Source organism: Papio anubis, chromosome 6 (genome assembly GCF_008728515.1).
Source record: "Papio anubis isolate 15944 chromosome 6, Panubis1.0, whole genome shotgun sequence".
NCBI lineage: Eukaryota > Metazoa > Chordata > Mammalia > Primates > Cercopithecidae > Papio > Papio anubis.
The window spans coordinates 110,869,341-110,887,456 of NC_044981.1; the positions used below are offsets into that span (position 1 = coordinate 110,869,341).

Consider the following 18,116-nt stretch of genomic DNA (forward strand, 5'->3'; position numbering starts at 1 on the left):
AAATACCATTTGACCCAGCCATCCCATTACTGGGTATATACCCAAAGGATTACAAGTCATGCTGCTCTAAAGACACATGCACACGTATGTTTATTGCGGCACTATTCACAGTAGCAAAGACTTGGAATCAACCCAAATGTCCATCAGTGACAGACTGGATTAAGAAAACGTGGCACATATACACCATGGAATACTATGCAGCCATAAAAAAGGATGAGTTCGTGTCCTTTGTAGGGACATGGATGCAGCTGGAAACCATCATTCTCAGCAAACTATCACAAGAACAGAAAACCAAATACCGCATGTTCTCACTCATAGGTGGGAATTGAACAATGAGATCACTTGGACACAGGAAGGGGAGCATCACACACCGGGTCCTATTGTGGGGAGTGTGGAGGGGGGAGGGATAGCATTAGGAGATATACCTAATGTAAATGATGAGTTAATGGGTGCAGCACACTAACATGGCACATGTATATATATGTAACAAACCTGCACCTTGTGCACATGTACCCTAGAACTTAAAGTATAATTTTAAAAAAAAGGTAAAAAAGACAAAAAGAAAAAAAAAAGACAGTTCCCTCATGGGGAGGGGAGAGAGGGAGGGTGACAAGGGCTGAAAAACTGCCTGTTGGGTCTTTGCTGAGTACCTAGATGATGGATTCATTCGTACCCAAACCCCAGGGTCACAATATACCCATGAAACAAATCTGCACATGTACCCCCTGAATCTAATTATAAAATTTTAAAAAGACTACAAAGCACTATAGTCAATCATAATTTAACTGTACATTTTAAAATAACTAAAAGAATATAATTGGATTGTTTGTAACACAAAGAAAAAATACTTGAGGGGATGGATATCACTATTCTTCATGATATGATTATTACATATTGCATGGCTGTATCAAAATATCTCATGTACACCATAAATACACACACCCACTATGCACCCACAGAATTTTTTTTAATTTTAATAAATAAAAATTAAAATATTTTTTACTTTAAAAAAGGACTACAAAGCAACTAGTTTACAACACTATGACAGAAACAAAAACTCACATATCAACAGTAATTTTGACCATAAATGGCCTAAATGCTCCACTTAAAAGATGTAGAGTGGTAAATTGGATTAAAAAACAAGACTCTACGTTCTCTTTCCTCTAGAGACCCATCTTGCATGTAATAACAGACACAGGCTTAAAGTAAAAGGATGGAGAAATATCTATCACACAAATGGAAAACAGAAAAGAGCAAAAGTTGCCATTCTTGTATCAGATAAAACAAAATTTAAACCTACAACAGTAAGAAGAAAAAGAAAAGAACTACATGATGATAAAGGGCTCAATTCAACAAGATTTAACTATCCTAAATATATATACACACAGTATCAGAGCACCCAGATTTATAAAATACTACAATTAATAGATCTAAGAAAAGAGACAGCCATACAATAATCATGGAAACTTCAACACCACACTGACAGCAATAGGCAGATCATTAAGTCAGAAAACTCACAAAGAAGCTCTGGACTTAAACTGGACCTTCAACAAAATGGACCTCACAGACATCTACAGAATACTGCACCCCACAACCACAGAATGTACATTTTTTCTCATCTGCAAACAGAACATTCTAACATTGAACACATGCCTCAGTCATAAAGCAAGTCTCAATACATTTAAAAATAAACTGAATCATATCAAGTATCTTCTCTGACCACAGTGAAATAAAATTAGAAATCAACACCACGAAAACCTCCCAAAACCACACAAGCACATGGAAACTAAACAACCTGCTTCTTAACGACTTTTGAGTAAACAACGAGATTAAAGCACAATTTAAAAATTCATTGAATCAAATTAAAATAAAGATACAACATATCAAAACCTCTGGGATACAGCAAAAGTAGTGTTAAGAGGAAAGTTTATAGTGCTAAATGCATACATCAAAAACACAGAAAGATCTCAAATTAACAACCTAACATCACACCTAATGGAACTACAAAAACAAGAACAAATTCAACCCAAAGCTAATAGAAGAAATAACTAAGATCAGAACAGAACTAAATAAAATTCAGAACCAAAAAAATATAAAAGGATGAACAAAATGAAAAGTTTCTTTTTTGAAAGGATAAACCAAATTGACAGACCACTAGTCAAGTTAATCAAGAAAAAAAGAAGAACTAGAGAAGCACAATCAGAAATGACAAAGGTGACATTACAACTGATACCACAGAAACACAAAAGATCCTCAGAGATGACTATGAACATCTCTATGTGTCTGAAAATCCTAGTCAGAGAAATCAGACAAGAGAAAGAAATAAATGACATCCAAATTGGAAAAGAGAAAGTTAAATTGTCCCTCTTTGCAAACAACATGATCTTATATTTAGGAAAACCAAAAGACTCCAAAAAAACCTCTTAAAAACTTATAAGTAAATTCAGTAAAGTAGCAGAATACAAAATAAACATCCAAAAATCAGTAGTGTTTCTATACACTAACAATGAACTACCTGAAAAAGAAATCAAGAAGGTAATCCCATTTACAATAGCTACAAAAACATAAAATAATTTATAAATTTAACCAAGGAAGTGAAAGACTTCTACAAGGAAAACTACAAAACCCTGATGAAAGAAATTAAAGAAGACACAAACAAATGAAAAGACATCTCATGCTCATGGATCAGAATAATTAATGTTGTTGGCTGCACATAGTGGCTTATGCCTATAATCCCAGCACTTTGGGAGGTCAGTGCAGGTGGATCATTTGAGGCCAGGAGTTCAAGACCAGCCTGGCCAACATGGCAAAACCCTGTCTCTACTAAAAATACAAAAATTAGCCAGGCATGGTGGCATGCGCCTGTAGTCCCAGCTACTCAGGAAGCTGGGCACGAGAATCACTTGAACCTGGGAGGTGGAAGTTGCAGTGAGCCAAGATCACACCACTGCACTCTAGCCTGGGAGTCAGAGCAAGATTCTGTCTCAAAAAAAAAAGAAAGAAAGAAAAGATAAATTAATGTTGTTATATGACCATATTACCCAAAGTAATCTACAGATTAACTGTAATCCCTATCAAAACATTAATATTATTTTTCATAGAAATAGAAAAAAATCATAAAATTTCTATTGATCCACAAAAGACCTTAAGTAGCCAAAGCAATCTTGAACAAAAAGAACAAAGCTGGAGGCATCACACTAACTGACTTCAAAATATATTTCAAGGCTATAATAAACAAAACAGCAGGGTATTGGTATGAAATAGACAAATAGACTAAATGGAACAGAATAAAGAACGAAAAAACAAATCTACATAATTATAGCTAACTGATTTTCAACAACGTGCCAAGCATATCCACTCTGGTAAAAGACAGCCTCTTCAATGAATGGTGTTGGGAAAACTAGACATCCAGAAGAATGAAACTAGGTCACTATCTTTCTCATCATACACAAAAATCAACTCAAGATGGATTAGTGACCTAAACATAAGACCTAAAACTATAAAACTACTAGAATAAAATACAGAGGAAACATTTCAAGACATTGGCTAGGCAAATATTTTATGGCTAAGATCTCAAAAGCACAGGCAACAAAAAAAAAAAGTAGGCAAAAGAGACTATATTAAACTAAAAAGCCTCTACACAGCACAAGGAGCAATCAACAGAGTGAAGAAATAGCCTGCTGAATGGGAAAAAATATTTGCAAGCTATTTATCCAACAAGGGACTAATATCCAGAATACACAGGAACTCAAGCAACTCAACAGTGAAAAAAAAAAACTAATCTCAATAAAAAGTGGGCAAGGACATGAATAGACATTTCACGAAAGACATACAAATGGCCAAAGGTTTATTTATTTATTTATTTAAGATAGAGTCTCACTCTGTCACCAGGCTGGAGTGCAGTGGTGCAATCTCGGCTCAGTGCAACCTACACCTCCCAAGCTCAAGCGATTCTCCTGCCTCAGCTCCCAAGTAGCTGGGATTACAAGTGTACATCACCACACTCAGCTGATTTTTTGTATTTTTAGCAGAGATGGAGTTTGGCCATGTTGGCCAGGCTGGTCTCAAACTCCTGACCTCAGGTGATCCACCCACCTTGGCCTCCCAAAGTGCTGGGATTTGACCCAAAAGGTGTGTTTTTAAAATGCTCAACATCACTAATCATCAGGGAAATGCAAATCAAAACCACAATGAGATATCATCTAACCCCAGTTAGAATGGCTATTATTAAAAAGACAAAAACAAATAAACAAAAATAACAGATGCTGTCAAGGATACAGAGAAGAGGTAACTTTTGTAACACTGTTGGTGGGAATGTAAATTATTATGGCCACTATGGAACACAGTATGGAGATTTCTCAAAAAAACTAAAAATGTAAATACCACACATCCAGCAATCCCACTACTGAGTATTTATCCAAAGGAAAGAACATGAGCATAACAAAGAGATTCCTGCACACTCATGTTTACTGCAGCACTAGTCACAATCACAAATATATGGAATCAACCCAACTGTCCACCAATGGATGAACAGATTTTTTTTTTTTTTTGAGACGGAATCTTGCTCTGTCACCCAGGCTGGAGTGCAGTGGTGCCATCCCAGCTCACTGCAAGCTCTGCCTCCTGAGTTCACGCCATTCTCCTGTCTCAGCCTCCTGAGTAGCTGGGACTACAGGTGCCCGCCACCACACCCGGCTAATTTTTTGTATTTTTTAGTAGAGACGGTGTTTCACCATGTTAACCAGAATGGTCTCGATCTCCTGACCTCATGATCTGCCCTCCTCGGCCTCCCAAAGTGCTGGGATTACAGGTGTGAGCCACCGCACCCAGCCTGAATAGATTTTTTTAATTTGGTATACATACACAATGGACTACTACTAAGCCATTAAAAAATGAAATCATGTCATTTGCAGGAACATGGATGGAATGAGAAGTCATTATGTTGAGTGAAATAAGCCAGGCCCAGAAAGACAAATATCACATGTTCTCACTCATATGCAGGAAATAAAGGAGTTGACTCATAGAATTAGAGTAGAAAAATAGATTCCAGAGGCTGGGAAGGGTGAGTGGGTGGGAGGAGGGATGAAGAGAGGTTGGTTAATGGATATGAGCATACAATTAGATAGAAGAAATAAGCTTTAACGTTCGTCAGCAGAGTAGGGTGACTATAGATAACAATGTATTACATATTTTGAAATAGCTAGAAGAGAGGACTTGAAATGTTCCCAACACATAGAAATTATAAAAACTTAAGGTGACGAAGACCTTAAATACCTTGACTTGATCCTCACACATTCTATGCGTGTGACAAAATAGTACATGTACCCATTAAATACATTCAAGTATCATGTAGCAATAATAAAAAATTAGGAGGCATGAAATCTTCATATATTATAGCAGAAAGTCTTTGCCAAACACTGCCTCAAATTGATGAATCAGGAATAAAATTGTATTACTTTGAAGTTTTAGTTTTGTTTGTTTGTCTTTTGTTTTGAGACAGGGTCTCGCTCTGTCACCCAGGTTGGAGTGCAGTGGCTCAATCTCGGCTCACTGCAACCTCCACCTCCCAGGTTCAAGTGACTCTTGTGCCTCAGCCTCCCAATAGCTGGGATTACAGGCATGCACTACCATGCCCAGCTAATTTTTGCGCTTTTGGTAGAGACAGGGTTTCACCATGTTGACCAGGCTGGTCTTGAACTTCTGGCCTCAAGTGATCTGCCTGGGATTACAGGCATGAGCCTCCCAAAATGCTGGGATTACAGGCATGAGCCACCACGGCTGGCCACTTTAAAGTCTTAATGGTAATTTTCAAAAGAACTAAAAAAGAGAAACAGTTAAAACAAGTCATTTTGTAGGAGTCTTATAAACAGCTTCTCATTTTATTATAGAGATAGGGATCTCACTATGTTGCCCAGGGTGGTCTTGAACTCCTGGCCTCAAGTGATCCTCCAGCCTCAGCCTCCCAAAGTGTTGAGATTACAAGTATATGCCACCATCCCCAGCCCAGCTTTAATTTTTTATAATATGAGCAGATATTATTTGGTGTTTATTATTTTCATTTTAATTCCTCATCCAGAGACTAGAACTCCCCCAACCTCACAGACAATAAGAAGGAGGGTTCAAATAAGAAAAGTTTGAAAGATCTAAGGCTGTTTAGCCAGAAGAGGAGACTTAGAAATCCATAATAAATGTCCTTAACCACTCGAAGTGTGGCCATAAGAAAAGGGATTTTCATTTATTCAGCGAAGTTTCACAAGTTAGTACCAGGATGAGGAACTGAATTATAGAGGCTCTAATCCTGACTTGCTACAATATGGAACTGTCAAACAATTAGAACTTCACAAAGATGAGACGGACCTCCTTATACAGTAGTGAGTTCCCTGTTTCTAGAAGAGTTAAAGGAAAGGCTGGACATTAGCTAGTCAGGGAAATTGTTTTAAAACATGATTCTTATTTCACATAGAGAGTTAAGACGATCTAGATTCTAAATGGCCCGAAGGTCACTTCCAACTTTATGATTCTAGAATTGTAAAGAGGTCTGTAATTTCTTTAGTAACCTATCTCATCTAGTCATTTCTTACTTCCAGGAACTATTTCCATATGACTATACTTTAAATTAATCTCATGTTTATTTTATCCCTCGGTAAAAGTAAAGAACTAGGAAAGGGAAATTAAAACACTGAACACCAATTGCGTGCCAGACACATCCTAAGTATTTTACGTATATTTTATCATTTAATTCTAACATAATAGTAAGAGAGCCTTATTTTCCCATTTTATAGATTTTAAAAACTGAGGTCCAGGCTGGGCATGGTGGCTCACACCTGTAATCCCAGCACTTCGGGAGGCCGAGGCAGGCAGATCACCAGGTCAGGAGTTCGAGACCAGCCTGGCCAACACGGTGAAACCCCATCTCTACTAAAAATACAAAAATTAGCTGGGTGTGGTGATATGTGCCTGTAGTCCCAGCTACTCGGGAGGCTGAGGCAGGAGAATCGTTTGAACACAGGAGGCAGAGGTTGCAGTGAGCCGAGGTCACGCCACTGCACTCTAGCCTGGGCAATAGAGCAAGATTCTGTCTCACAAAAAAAAAAAACCAGGTCCAAAGAGATCAAGCTACATGCTGCAATCACATAGCCAAATGATTCATGATTCTGGAGCCAGGATGAAAACCCAAGAAGCCTAATTAAAGAGCCCAGCTTCTTAACCACTCTGTGCAGTCTCTCTCTCTCTCTCTTTCTCTCTCTCTGTCTCTCTCTCTCTCTCTCTCTCTCTCTGAGACGGAGTCTAGCTTTGTCGCCCAAGCTAGAGTGCAGTGGTGCCATCTCAGCTCACTGCAACCTCTGACTCCCAGGTTCAAGCAATTCTTCTGCCTCAGCCTCCCGAGTAGCTGGGATTACAGGCGCCCACCACACGCTTGGCTAATTTTTGTATTTTTAGTAGAGATCAGGTTTTGCCGTGTTGGTCAGGCTGGTCTCAAACGCCTGACCTCAAGTTATCCGCTCACCTTGGCCTCCCAAAGTGCTGGGATTATAAGCGTGAGCCACTGCACCCGGCCTGTGCAGTGTCTCTCTTACATATTCAACTGTAAGCTAACAAAAAAGGCAGAACTGACATCATTGCAAACCCAGGCCTGCCTGACTCTAATACCACTTTATTTCCTAGCTTTAATTCTTGCTAGCAGAATTAAATGCAACATGGAAGTTTAGTTTCTGATCTCACTGATTTTAACTTCTATAATTCATAGGAAATGGGTGTGTGGCTTGCCCAGGCAAAATGACTGCTTTCCTCAACAGTAGGTTATTTCAAGAAAACCAATGGGAAAAGTACCAGCCTTTGGTAGTTTTTAAGACATACTTCAATATGAAACTACCAAAATCTTTTCAGGTAATATATTTATCATATATATGACAAATCACTTGGACTTTTATTTGTGAAATGTTCTTGAAGGAACTGAAGTAGAGTCTTCCAGCAAATCAGAAAAGCTGAGTTCTGTAAAACCACACCCTAGCCCTGCGGCCACTTCTACTTCTGCAGTGCTTCTGGACTTCACTAATAAAGTAAGTTTCCTACCTCAAAAACAGAGCTTTAGAAAGCATTATGAAGACTCTTCCTGAGGCTGTTAATGTGTCAGTAAAACCACTTGATGGTATTTTTGAGTAGTAAATCTCTGGGAGTCACAATCCTATGAATAAAGTACTTTATTAAAGACCTCAAGTTTTTTTTATTGCCCATATAACTTTTTTTTCAATTTTTACGATTTTGGCAGGAACTTCATCCCAAAGTGAATGTGTTTCCAAAGTCTGAACAACATTGCATCAGTCATTTACAAGTGAAGACACTTATATAAAAAGAGGAATAAGTTCTGGTTTTTGAATGTGCTATTGTGACACATTTTCTTACTCATTTCCTACTACTGATCTCTAGAGATGCATTTTTATAAATGAATATTAAATTCTTCCTAATAGTCAAGTCTTTTTTAACCTGTCCTCTCCCCCCTAATATCCAAATTTTGATAATTTAATAACTACTAGCTATAATTGAATTAAAAGTTACTCATTGAGGACATTTTCGTGGCTATTTATTGTCATTGTTCCACTGACTAATAAATAGTTTCTGGCATCAGACTTGTATGTAGGATGTAGCTGTGAATATATATGGAAAGAAGATTATTGCTGAAGGTACAATAATGTAATGATCTGGGTTCAAATCCTAGCTTTGCCATTTAATAGCTGTGTGAAGTTGAGCAAAGTGAATAACCTCTCTGATCACTTAGCACAATGACTGTGCTAATGGTAAGTATTCAATAAATGAACATTTCTAAATCATTGATTTTGCTTTCTAAGCACCATTTCCTCGTATTAGGAACCAAAGCTCTTTAAAGAATTAGCTGGTAGGCCGGGTGCAGTGGTTCATGCCTGTAATCCCAGCACTTTGGGAGGCCAAGGTGGATGGATCACTAGAAGTCAGGAGTTCGAGACCAGCCTGGCCAACATGGTGAAACCTCTCTCTACTAAAAATACAAAAAATTAGCCAAGCATAGTGGCACGTGCCTATAATCCCAGCTACTGGGGAGGCTGAGGCAGGAGAATCACTTGAACCAGGGAGGCGGAGGTTGCAGAGAGCTGAGGTTGTGCCACTGGACTCCAGCCTGAGAGACAGAACAAGACCCTGACTCAAAAAAAGAAAGAATTGGCTGGTTTTAGTTCAGTGGCCTGAATATTGCAAGAGAGCCTGTGATGACATCTTCAGCCAGAGATCAAGGAAGACTTGAGAGACTAAAGGACTCATTACATAAAGTCACAGGGAACATCCTGAAGGAGCTTCTGCTGGACAAATTTGGAGAATTTGGAGCACTGAAAGAGAATAATTGATTATAACACAGTAAATAAATAAAAATCCATGTGTCCATAGAATTGAAAACGAAAGGAAAGAAAATAAAGAAAGCTTTTCTTTAGAGAAGAATACCGCCTAATAGATGGGAGGAATGATGAAATTAGAATATCACCACTTTGCCACCCATGATGTAATAGTTAATCCAGACAAGAAGTGGTGAATGCTAACATCACTAGGTAAAGTCATAGAGAACAGGAATAAATGATGATTATCACCACACAGAAACTTCACTGCAGAAAAGAAAAAATGTACACTTACACCAAAGAGATTGGTAGTCAAACTTAGTGTCACCAGCAGTGGAATACTCTAACATTATTTGCCTTCTAATAGAATGCAATGTGAAAAATAATATGTAATATTCTTGCCAAAAGCCTTAACCTGAATCCAATCCAGCCTCTAGATCCAACTTTTAAATTTACAGGAAACAAGTTAAACCACGCAGTGAAGAAACAATCAGGCCACTGCTCTGGACTCTCCAAAATGTCAATGCTGTTTGAAAACAGTAAGAACAACAACAACAAAAAACTGAAACTAATCAACAAATGCAGTGAATTAACCTAGGTGGGATCCCAATTTGGGGAAGAAAACTGCTGGAAAAGACATTCTTGTAGCAAGTGGTGAAATTTGAATGTGGAGTGATACTAGATGATTATTAGCTAAGCCAAACTTGGTGGCTTAAAATAACAACCACTGATTATCTCACAGTTTCTATGGGTCAGGAATCTCGGCACAACTTTGCTGGTGGTAATTCTGGCTCAGGGGCTCTCCTAAGGTTAGGGCCAAGCTGTTGAGCAGGGCTGCAGTCCTCCCCAGGATTGCCCAGAGGAGGATTCCCTGCTGGGCTCACTCACAGGGTAGCTGACAGGCCTCAGGTCCCTGCCACGTGGGCCTCCCGAGAGGTGGCTGAGTGTCTTCACCACATAGTAGCTGACTTCCCTCTCCCTAGATCTACCTCACAACACGGCCCCTGGCTTCCCTCAAGAGCAAGTGATTACAGAGAGATCAACAGAGTGTATCTAGGACAGAAGCCACAGCCTTTTTATAACCTAATATCAAAAGTGATATCCATCATTTCTGACATATTCTATTCTCTAGAAAGGAATCAGTAAGTCCAGACCATGCTCAAGAGGAAACATATAAAAAAAATGTGCATGCTTGAAAACCACCACAGATGGTATCCAGCATTACAGTTAACTTTCAGATGCAGCAGTGGTATTGTGGTTACACAGGGCAATGTTCTTATTCTTAGGATAAATATGCTGACATAGTTAGAGGCAATACATATGATGTCTGCAACTTATTTTCAAGTGGTTCTGCAAATATATCTATGTTTATGTAACAATAAATAAACAATAACATATATATTGTTTATGTAAAATAATAAAGCAAATAAAACAAAATGCTAACCATTGTTGCATCTGGGCGGAGGTGGGTGGGTGGTCATTGTCATATTCCTTAACCCTTTCTATATATTCAAAATTTTTTAAAAGAAAATGTTGGTGAAAAATAATGGAAAGTTATTAGGTTGATGCCATTAAAAGTCATTGCAAAAACCACAGTTACTTTTGCACCAAGCTAATACTATGGACTGATTTATGTCTTCCCCAAAATTCATATTTTGAAGTCCTAACCCCCAATGTGATGGCATTTGTGGGTGGGGCTTTTGGCAGGTGATTAGGTTCAGATGAAGTTTTGAGGGTGGGAACCTCACCATGGGATTAGTGCCCTTAGAAGGAGAGACATCATAGCACTTAGCTTGCTTGCTCTCTGTGTGACATGTGAGGACACAGGGAGAAGGCAGCCATCTACATGCAGGATGAGGGCCCTCACCAGAACCTGACCATGCTGGCACCCTGATCTTGGATTTCCCAGCCTCCAGAATTGGCGAAATACATTTATGTTGTTTAAGCCACCCAGTCTATGGTACTGTGTTATGGCAGTCCAAGCTGACGATGAGGGCATTGACAATAATAAACGTTGCCCTTTCCACAGAGTTAATGTGTCAGGAGAATAAAGCCAGTGGTGCAAAGGGCTTTTTGATGCAGGAAATTAATTGAAAATAGAAATTATTGTCATGACTGTGCTTTCCAACTTCCCATCTCACCTCGGTGTGGCTGTCACTAGACAGAGAAGGCCCAAAAGAAATTCCCGAAAAGGCAACTCCTTCTCCTGCACCCACCAATTCCACAGGCCCCTCCTCAGCCTGTGGGCCACCACTAGCCCTTCACCCCCAGGGAGGCTCCCTTTATCAGCACCAGTCCTTAGCTGATCTTAAATTCCATCTGCTAGGCCATTGCCATTCACTTTTTTCCTATGTACTTTTATTAATTGATTGTACAAGCTCTTTTTTAACTTTTGGAAATGAATCATTATTATTAATCCCATGATAAATTTCTTTATCACAAAATTATAATTAAGGGATTATATAGTGTTAAAAAATATATATGGCATTAAGTCCCATGCTCAGATAGGTTGCAAATCATTTGAAAAGATCAGCCAATTCATTGTGTAAATAAAAGTTTATAATTCAGTCACTTCCCTTTGGCAATATCTGTCAGAATTACAAGGTCCATGTCCTTTGGCCCAGCGAGTCTACTTCTTGGATTTTGTCTTACTGATATATCCTCCCACATGAAGAATGATAAAAGATTACTCATAATACCTGTATTGATAATAATGTATAGGATATTGTCATTTGTGTTAAAATATAAATAAAAAGAGAAAAATATAGTGTGCAGAGTGTGTCAACATGTGTGTTATAAAGAAATTAAAAGAACATGTGTATGTGTGTAAAATATTTCCGGAAGAGTATATAAGAAATCACTGGGGCAGGGCACAGTGGCTCATGCCTGTAATCCCAGCACTTTGGAAGGCCCAAGTGGGAGGATCACTTGAGGCCAGGAGTTTAGGACCAGCCTGGGCAACATAGCCAGACCCTGTCTCTACAAAAAAAATGTTTTAAAAGAAAGAAATTGTTAACAGAGAGGTTGCCTCTGAGGAGAACCAGATGGCTGGGGAGAGGGGTATGGGAAACTTGTTTCACCATATACTCTTGTACATTTAGAATTTTGTTTCTTGTAAATATATTACCTATTTGTTCAAATACATTAAATTTAAACTTTTTAAGATCCTATAATTTAACTAAAGTAAGACATCTTCTCTACAAATTCTTTACTTTTAAGTGTTTTGTATTTCTTTTTCCCATTTATTAAAAAAGTGTGACCAGGCACAGTGGCTCACGCCTGTAATTCCAGCACTTTGGGAGGCCGAAGCAGATGGATCGCTTGAGGCCAGGAGTCGAGACCAGCCTGGCTAACACAGTGAAACCCTGTCTCTATTAAAAACACAAAAATCAGGCTAGGCGCGGTGGCTCACGCCTGTAATTCCAGCACTTTGGGAGGCCGAGACTGGCGGAACATGAGGTCAGGAGATCTAGACCATCCTGGCTAACATGGTGAAACCCCCGTCTCTACTAAAAATACAAAAAAACAAAATTAGCCAGGCATGGTGGCGGGTCCCTATAGTCCCAGCTACTAGGGAAACTGAGGCGGGAGAATGGCGAGAACCTGGGAAGCAGAGCTTCAGCGAGCCACGATCGCACCACTGCACTCTGGCCTGGTCGACAGAGCAAGATTCTGTCTCAAAAAACAAACAAACACACAAAAAACTAGCTGGGCATGGTGGTGGGTGCCTGTAGTCCCAGCTACGTGGGAGACTGAGGCAGGAGAACTGCTTGAACCCGGGAGGCGGAAGTTGCAGTGAGTCAAGATAGCACCACTGCACTCCAGTCTGGATGACAGAGTGAGACTCCTTCTCAAAAATTAATTAATTAATTAATTACAATTAAAATTTTTAAATGTACATATAGCCAATGGCCTGTTCAAGTCACCTTGTCCCATGTCGTCCCCAACCCTTCTGCTGAGTGCAGGCTCTTAAAATTGTGATCAATAAAAAAAAAATTGTGATCAATAGTTCTAGGGCACTTATCTGACATCCATCTCTTCCATTTCTACTTCCTCAACATGGTCCCAGATGCACACGTATACTTCACATATCGTACCTGGTTCAGCTTGTCTTTCTCTTCAGTACAGGAGGCAGCTTTTTTCTGCTCTCTGTTGACTTCTGAAGCCAGTCTCATGATCGTCTCTCTGCTAGCTTTTGCCTCCATCTCATGGACATTTATAGTCTCTTCAAGAGTAACAATTTGTCCTTTCACGAATTCATTTTCCTTGCACAGCTCTCTAAGCTGAAGAGAAAGCAATTACAGCTGTCCTATAAAAATTAACAATTTCATACATTTTCTCTAAGCAACTCACAATCTATAGACAGCATTATCATATGAAAAATGTAAGAGCACTATCCCTGCATGGACTCGAAAGGTCACATTTTCAAAGGCAGCCTCTAAACTCTGTTTTAGACCTGGGAGTCCAATTCAAATTATTCAAAAGGTGGCCACAAGGCAAAGATTATGAAGCCAAAAGCGTCCCAAGGGAACACACATCAGCAAACCTCTGGCTGCTAAATACACCAGGTAAGGCGAAGCTCTACAGAGGCTACAGAGGCTACAGTAGGCGATGAAGCAAGGGACCTGCCTTCAGCCCATGTCCACTCAGACCTACTGCAGTCAAGACACCATGTGGCACTGGAGGAAATACAGAGAACACAGGGCCATGCTTTTAAAAATATATATATATATATTCTTCTATTTCATATAAGCATAGGAAAATCCTGAATAACAGCTCAGTGTTTATCATAGGGAATTGAGATTAGCAGGGCTTTTGCTTACCATGTTGTGCACTGGAATGGTTAACTGGGAGCATTTATAAGATTTACAAGGGGAAAATAAAAGCCAGCAGGCTCCTTGACCTCAGGGAAGGAGCCATACAGACAAACTCACTCTGTAGGGCCAGGGGAAGGCCTGTAGGGTGACTTGAGACCCCTCAGGACAGGGCCAGCATTTGTGTTGAGACTCTCCGTGGAAGTGATGTATCTTTTGAGCCTCAATGCTCTGAAAACATGGAGCCCTACTCCCAGCTCACGCTGTCCCCCTCTCTCCAACACTCTTCCTCACGTTTGCATGATCGTTCCTCAATAGCCCTCAAAACTCCCGACCTCAGGGGGGCGCTCCTCAGACAGTCTCCGACACCCGTGACTTGCTTCCCTCTCTATCCCTGCATCCTAATTTGTTTTTCTGTATTGCACCTTTCACCATGTGGAGCAATCGTACATATTTATTTGGTTATTTCTTCACTATCGTTACCCCTTGAAAATGAAATCTCTAGGAGAGCATAGTCTTGTCTCACTCACTTCTCTCTCTCCAGTACTCAGAACAGTGTCTAGCATATAGTAAGCACTCACTAAATATTTGCGAAATGAAGGAATGAATGTCAAATTATTAGGAATGCATGGTTCCTTGGGAATGCGTGGGCACACGTGTTTATGAGGGCGTGTGAAAGCGAAGGAACAGTTTTGAAACCAGAGCCATTTTGTTCTTGGAGGAACACCTAATGATGCTGCAGTCTCGGTCGAGACAGCAGACTTCCTGATCTGGGCAATTTTTTTTTTTTCTTTTTAAGACAGGCACCTGCTCACGTGGCCGAGATGCCAAAGCTCCCGATTCCTACCCTCTGTCGTGAAATGTAGATTCCATTACTGTTCAGCTAAGCTGAAGCCAACAAATCCCAGGAGGAAATTGCCATCATAAAGATGGTTTCTTACTCATTTTTCCCAAGTGGAAGAAACCCACCACACCACACAGGGCCATGGGGAAGCACCAGGGCCAGTCGGGAGGCAGAAGACGGGAGAAACGCTGGCGAGAGACTTTACTGTCGCCTCCACAGGAAGGAATAAGCGAAACAGAGTAAGCAGACTTAGGGTTGGCTATTGAATGATTTCAGTGGCTCTTGGGGTGTAGGGGCTGATCCGAGCTATTTGGGGGACTTAGGGCAAGGGGCAGTAGCCTGAAGGTAAGAGCCAGTTGTAGGAGGTGACTGGGGAGTGGGCTCCGGATTGGTCAGTTCACACGTGAAAGCTCTGCTGGGAAGGGCAGGCTCTTCCAGCTCAGCAAGACCCCAGAAATCAAAGCCTTAGAAATACAGAAAAGACAAGAGCATGATGAATGTAGTAGAAACACCCAGATTAGCACCGGGAGATTGTGTCTGATAGAGAAAAGGGTGTCACGGAGGAAGGAGCTTCTGAATTCCCTTTTCTTTTCCCCATCATTTGGTTTGAAAGATAATTCTCAAACGACAAGTGGACTTTTACAGCCGAGCTCCCGGTCACAGGTTAGCCATAGGGAGCAGGAGGAGAAGCATACAGCACCCATCAAAGCATCGGGTGGACATATGGTCCCAGCTATCAAAACCCATCCGTGAAGTGGAATACTTCCCAAAGTCGAATGAAGTCATCTTGCGGCTTTCAGAGAGGACGTTTGGGAAGCTCACTAGTAGACACCTGAGAGATGACTTTTAAAAATGGCTGCATTTTTAAAAGGCTGCATGATAGGCCAGACATGATGGCTCACGCCTGTAATCCCAGCACTTTGGAAAGCCAAGGTGGGAGAATCGCTTGAGCCCAGGAGTTAGAGACCAGCCTGGGCAATACAGTGAGACCTCAACTCCATTTAAAAAAAAAAAAAAGACGCATGGGTGCTGGGCATGGTGACTCACAACTGCAATCACAGCACTTTGGGAGGCAGAGGTGGGGTAATTGTTTGAGGCCAGGAGTTCAAGACCAGCCTGGACAACATAGCAAGACCTCGTCTCTAAGTAAATAAAATAATTAGCCAGACGTGGTGCAAGCCTGTAGTCCCAATTACTTAGGAAGCTAAGGCAAGAGGATCACTTGAGCCCAGGAAGTCAAGGCCACAGTAAACTAGGATCATGCCACTGTACTCCAGCCTGGGTGACAGAGCAAGATCTTGTCTCTAAATTTAAACCAAATAAACAAACAAACAAACAAAAACAAACAAAAAAACGACTGTATGGAAATCTGTCAGGAAGCAAGGATATGAAAGGTTTGTAAATAGCCAAAGAGAACCATGAGCACTCAGATACTTTCAGGCATCCTAATGAAGCACTATGGGCCAAGTGAATTATTCAGTTAATATTATTTATTTCTGACTTAATGGTAATCTACCGTTAAAGTAGAATTTTTGCTATTTGTTTTTGTTTTGTTTTGTTTTGTTTGTTTTTTTGAGACAGAGTCTTACTCTGTGGCCCAGGCTGGAGTGCAGTGGCTTGATCTCACTGCAACCTCTGCCTCCTGGTTCAAGTGATTCTCCTGCCTCAGCCTCCCAATTATCTGGATTACGGGTGCCTGCCACCATGCCCGGCTAATTCTTGTATTTTAGTAGAGACAGGGTTTCACCATGTTGGCCAGGCTGGTCTCGAACCCCTGACCCAAGGTGATTTGCCCACCTGGGCCTCCCAAAGTGCTGGGATTATAGTCGTGAGCCACCACGCCCAGCCACTATTTGGTTTTAATGTAAATATTTACAGTACTTTAGAACTCACACTCAATCAGTATCCTAAAAATGACATGCAGCTGGTTTTGTGTGAGTATATGTCTGGCTGTAACTAAAAGGAAAAAATCTCCCTAAAGCAAATGGTTAAAATGAGTAATTAATTGTATATGACAACCTAAATATATTTTAGACAAAGCCATTATCTCTTTTGGAGAATAATTAATTCCAATAATGCTAGAAAAGATCTTGGAATTGAGGCTCAGGAAGGTGATATGACTTGTCCCAAGTCACACAGTTAATTAATGCTACACTTGGGCTACTGTGCCATTCTCCTGCCACCCCCACTCAAACTCAACCACAGCACTTCCTTTCATGCCACATGTCAGAATCACCACTACATTTATAGACTTTTTAATCTGCATACAGATACCTTTAAAATTAAATCTTCATCTGATGCCTTGTCATTCCTCTCGTCTGGATCCAAGCAGTCACGCAGTTGAATCAGAAATTCCTCATGTTTCCTGCAATTCTTTGAAACTTGTTTCTTATTCTCCTCATTTTGTTTTGAACACTTTCTGTTAGGCAAATAACAAGTAAGTCAGAATTGAACACCATGGAAGATAACATTCATCAAACCAAGTCAGAATATAAGCTCTCTGGGGGAAATAATTGTCGTTTTCTTTTTGAGGCGAGGGAGTCTGGCTCCGTCGCCAGGCTGGAGGTGCAGTGCCGGATCTCAACTCACTGCAAGCTCCGCCTCCTGGGTTCACAGCCATTCTCCTGCCTCAGCCTCCCAGTAGCTGGGACTACAGAAGCCGCCACCTCGCCCGGCTAGTTTTTTTTTGTGTATTTTTAGTAGAGGCGGGGGTTTCACCGTGTTAGCCAGGATGGTCTTGATCTCCTGACCTCGTGATCCGCCTGTGTCTCGGCCTCCCCAAAGATGCTGGGATTACAGGCTTGAGCTGCACAGCCCGGCATAATTGTCTTTTCAGCATAGCTTACAGTTTCCCAGACACAGAGCAAATTATTGTCACAGAAGCCCTATAAAGCCCTATAAAGGAAGGAGAAAAGTGGCAGCAATTTTGGGACACCTATGCTTTGCAGAAATATAAGGAAATCTTCAAGGCATTGTGGACTTAGTAACAGGAGGGGAAATGGATTCCCCTAGCCTCAACCCTTTAGGATCTCTAAAAATGGAGGCACGTGTCTGGAGCACAATGCTCACAATCCACATAGCCATGGGTCTTCACTGGGG

General features: G+C 40.6%; 1 protein-coding gene across 1 annotated transcript in view; it reads right to left on the reverse strand.

Moving 5' to 3' along the window:
- The window catches only part of CCDC170 (coiled-coil domain containing 170), an 89,166-nt gene that overhangs the window by 62,136 nt on the left and 8,914 nt on the right, over positions 1-18,116 (reverse strand). Inside the window, exons 4-5 of the mRNA XM_021937495.2 lie at positions 17,292-17,436; positions 13,457-13,642 (exon numbers count right to left, since the gene is read on the reverse strand). Coding sequence (XP_021793187.2) covers positions 13,457-13,642; positions 17,292-17,436 — 331 coding nt within the window. The remainder of the gene's footprint in view (positions 1-13,456; positions 13,643-17,291; positions 17,437-18,116) is intronic.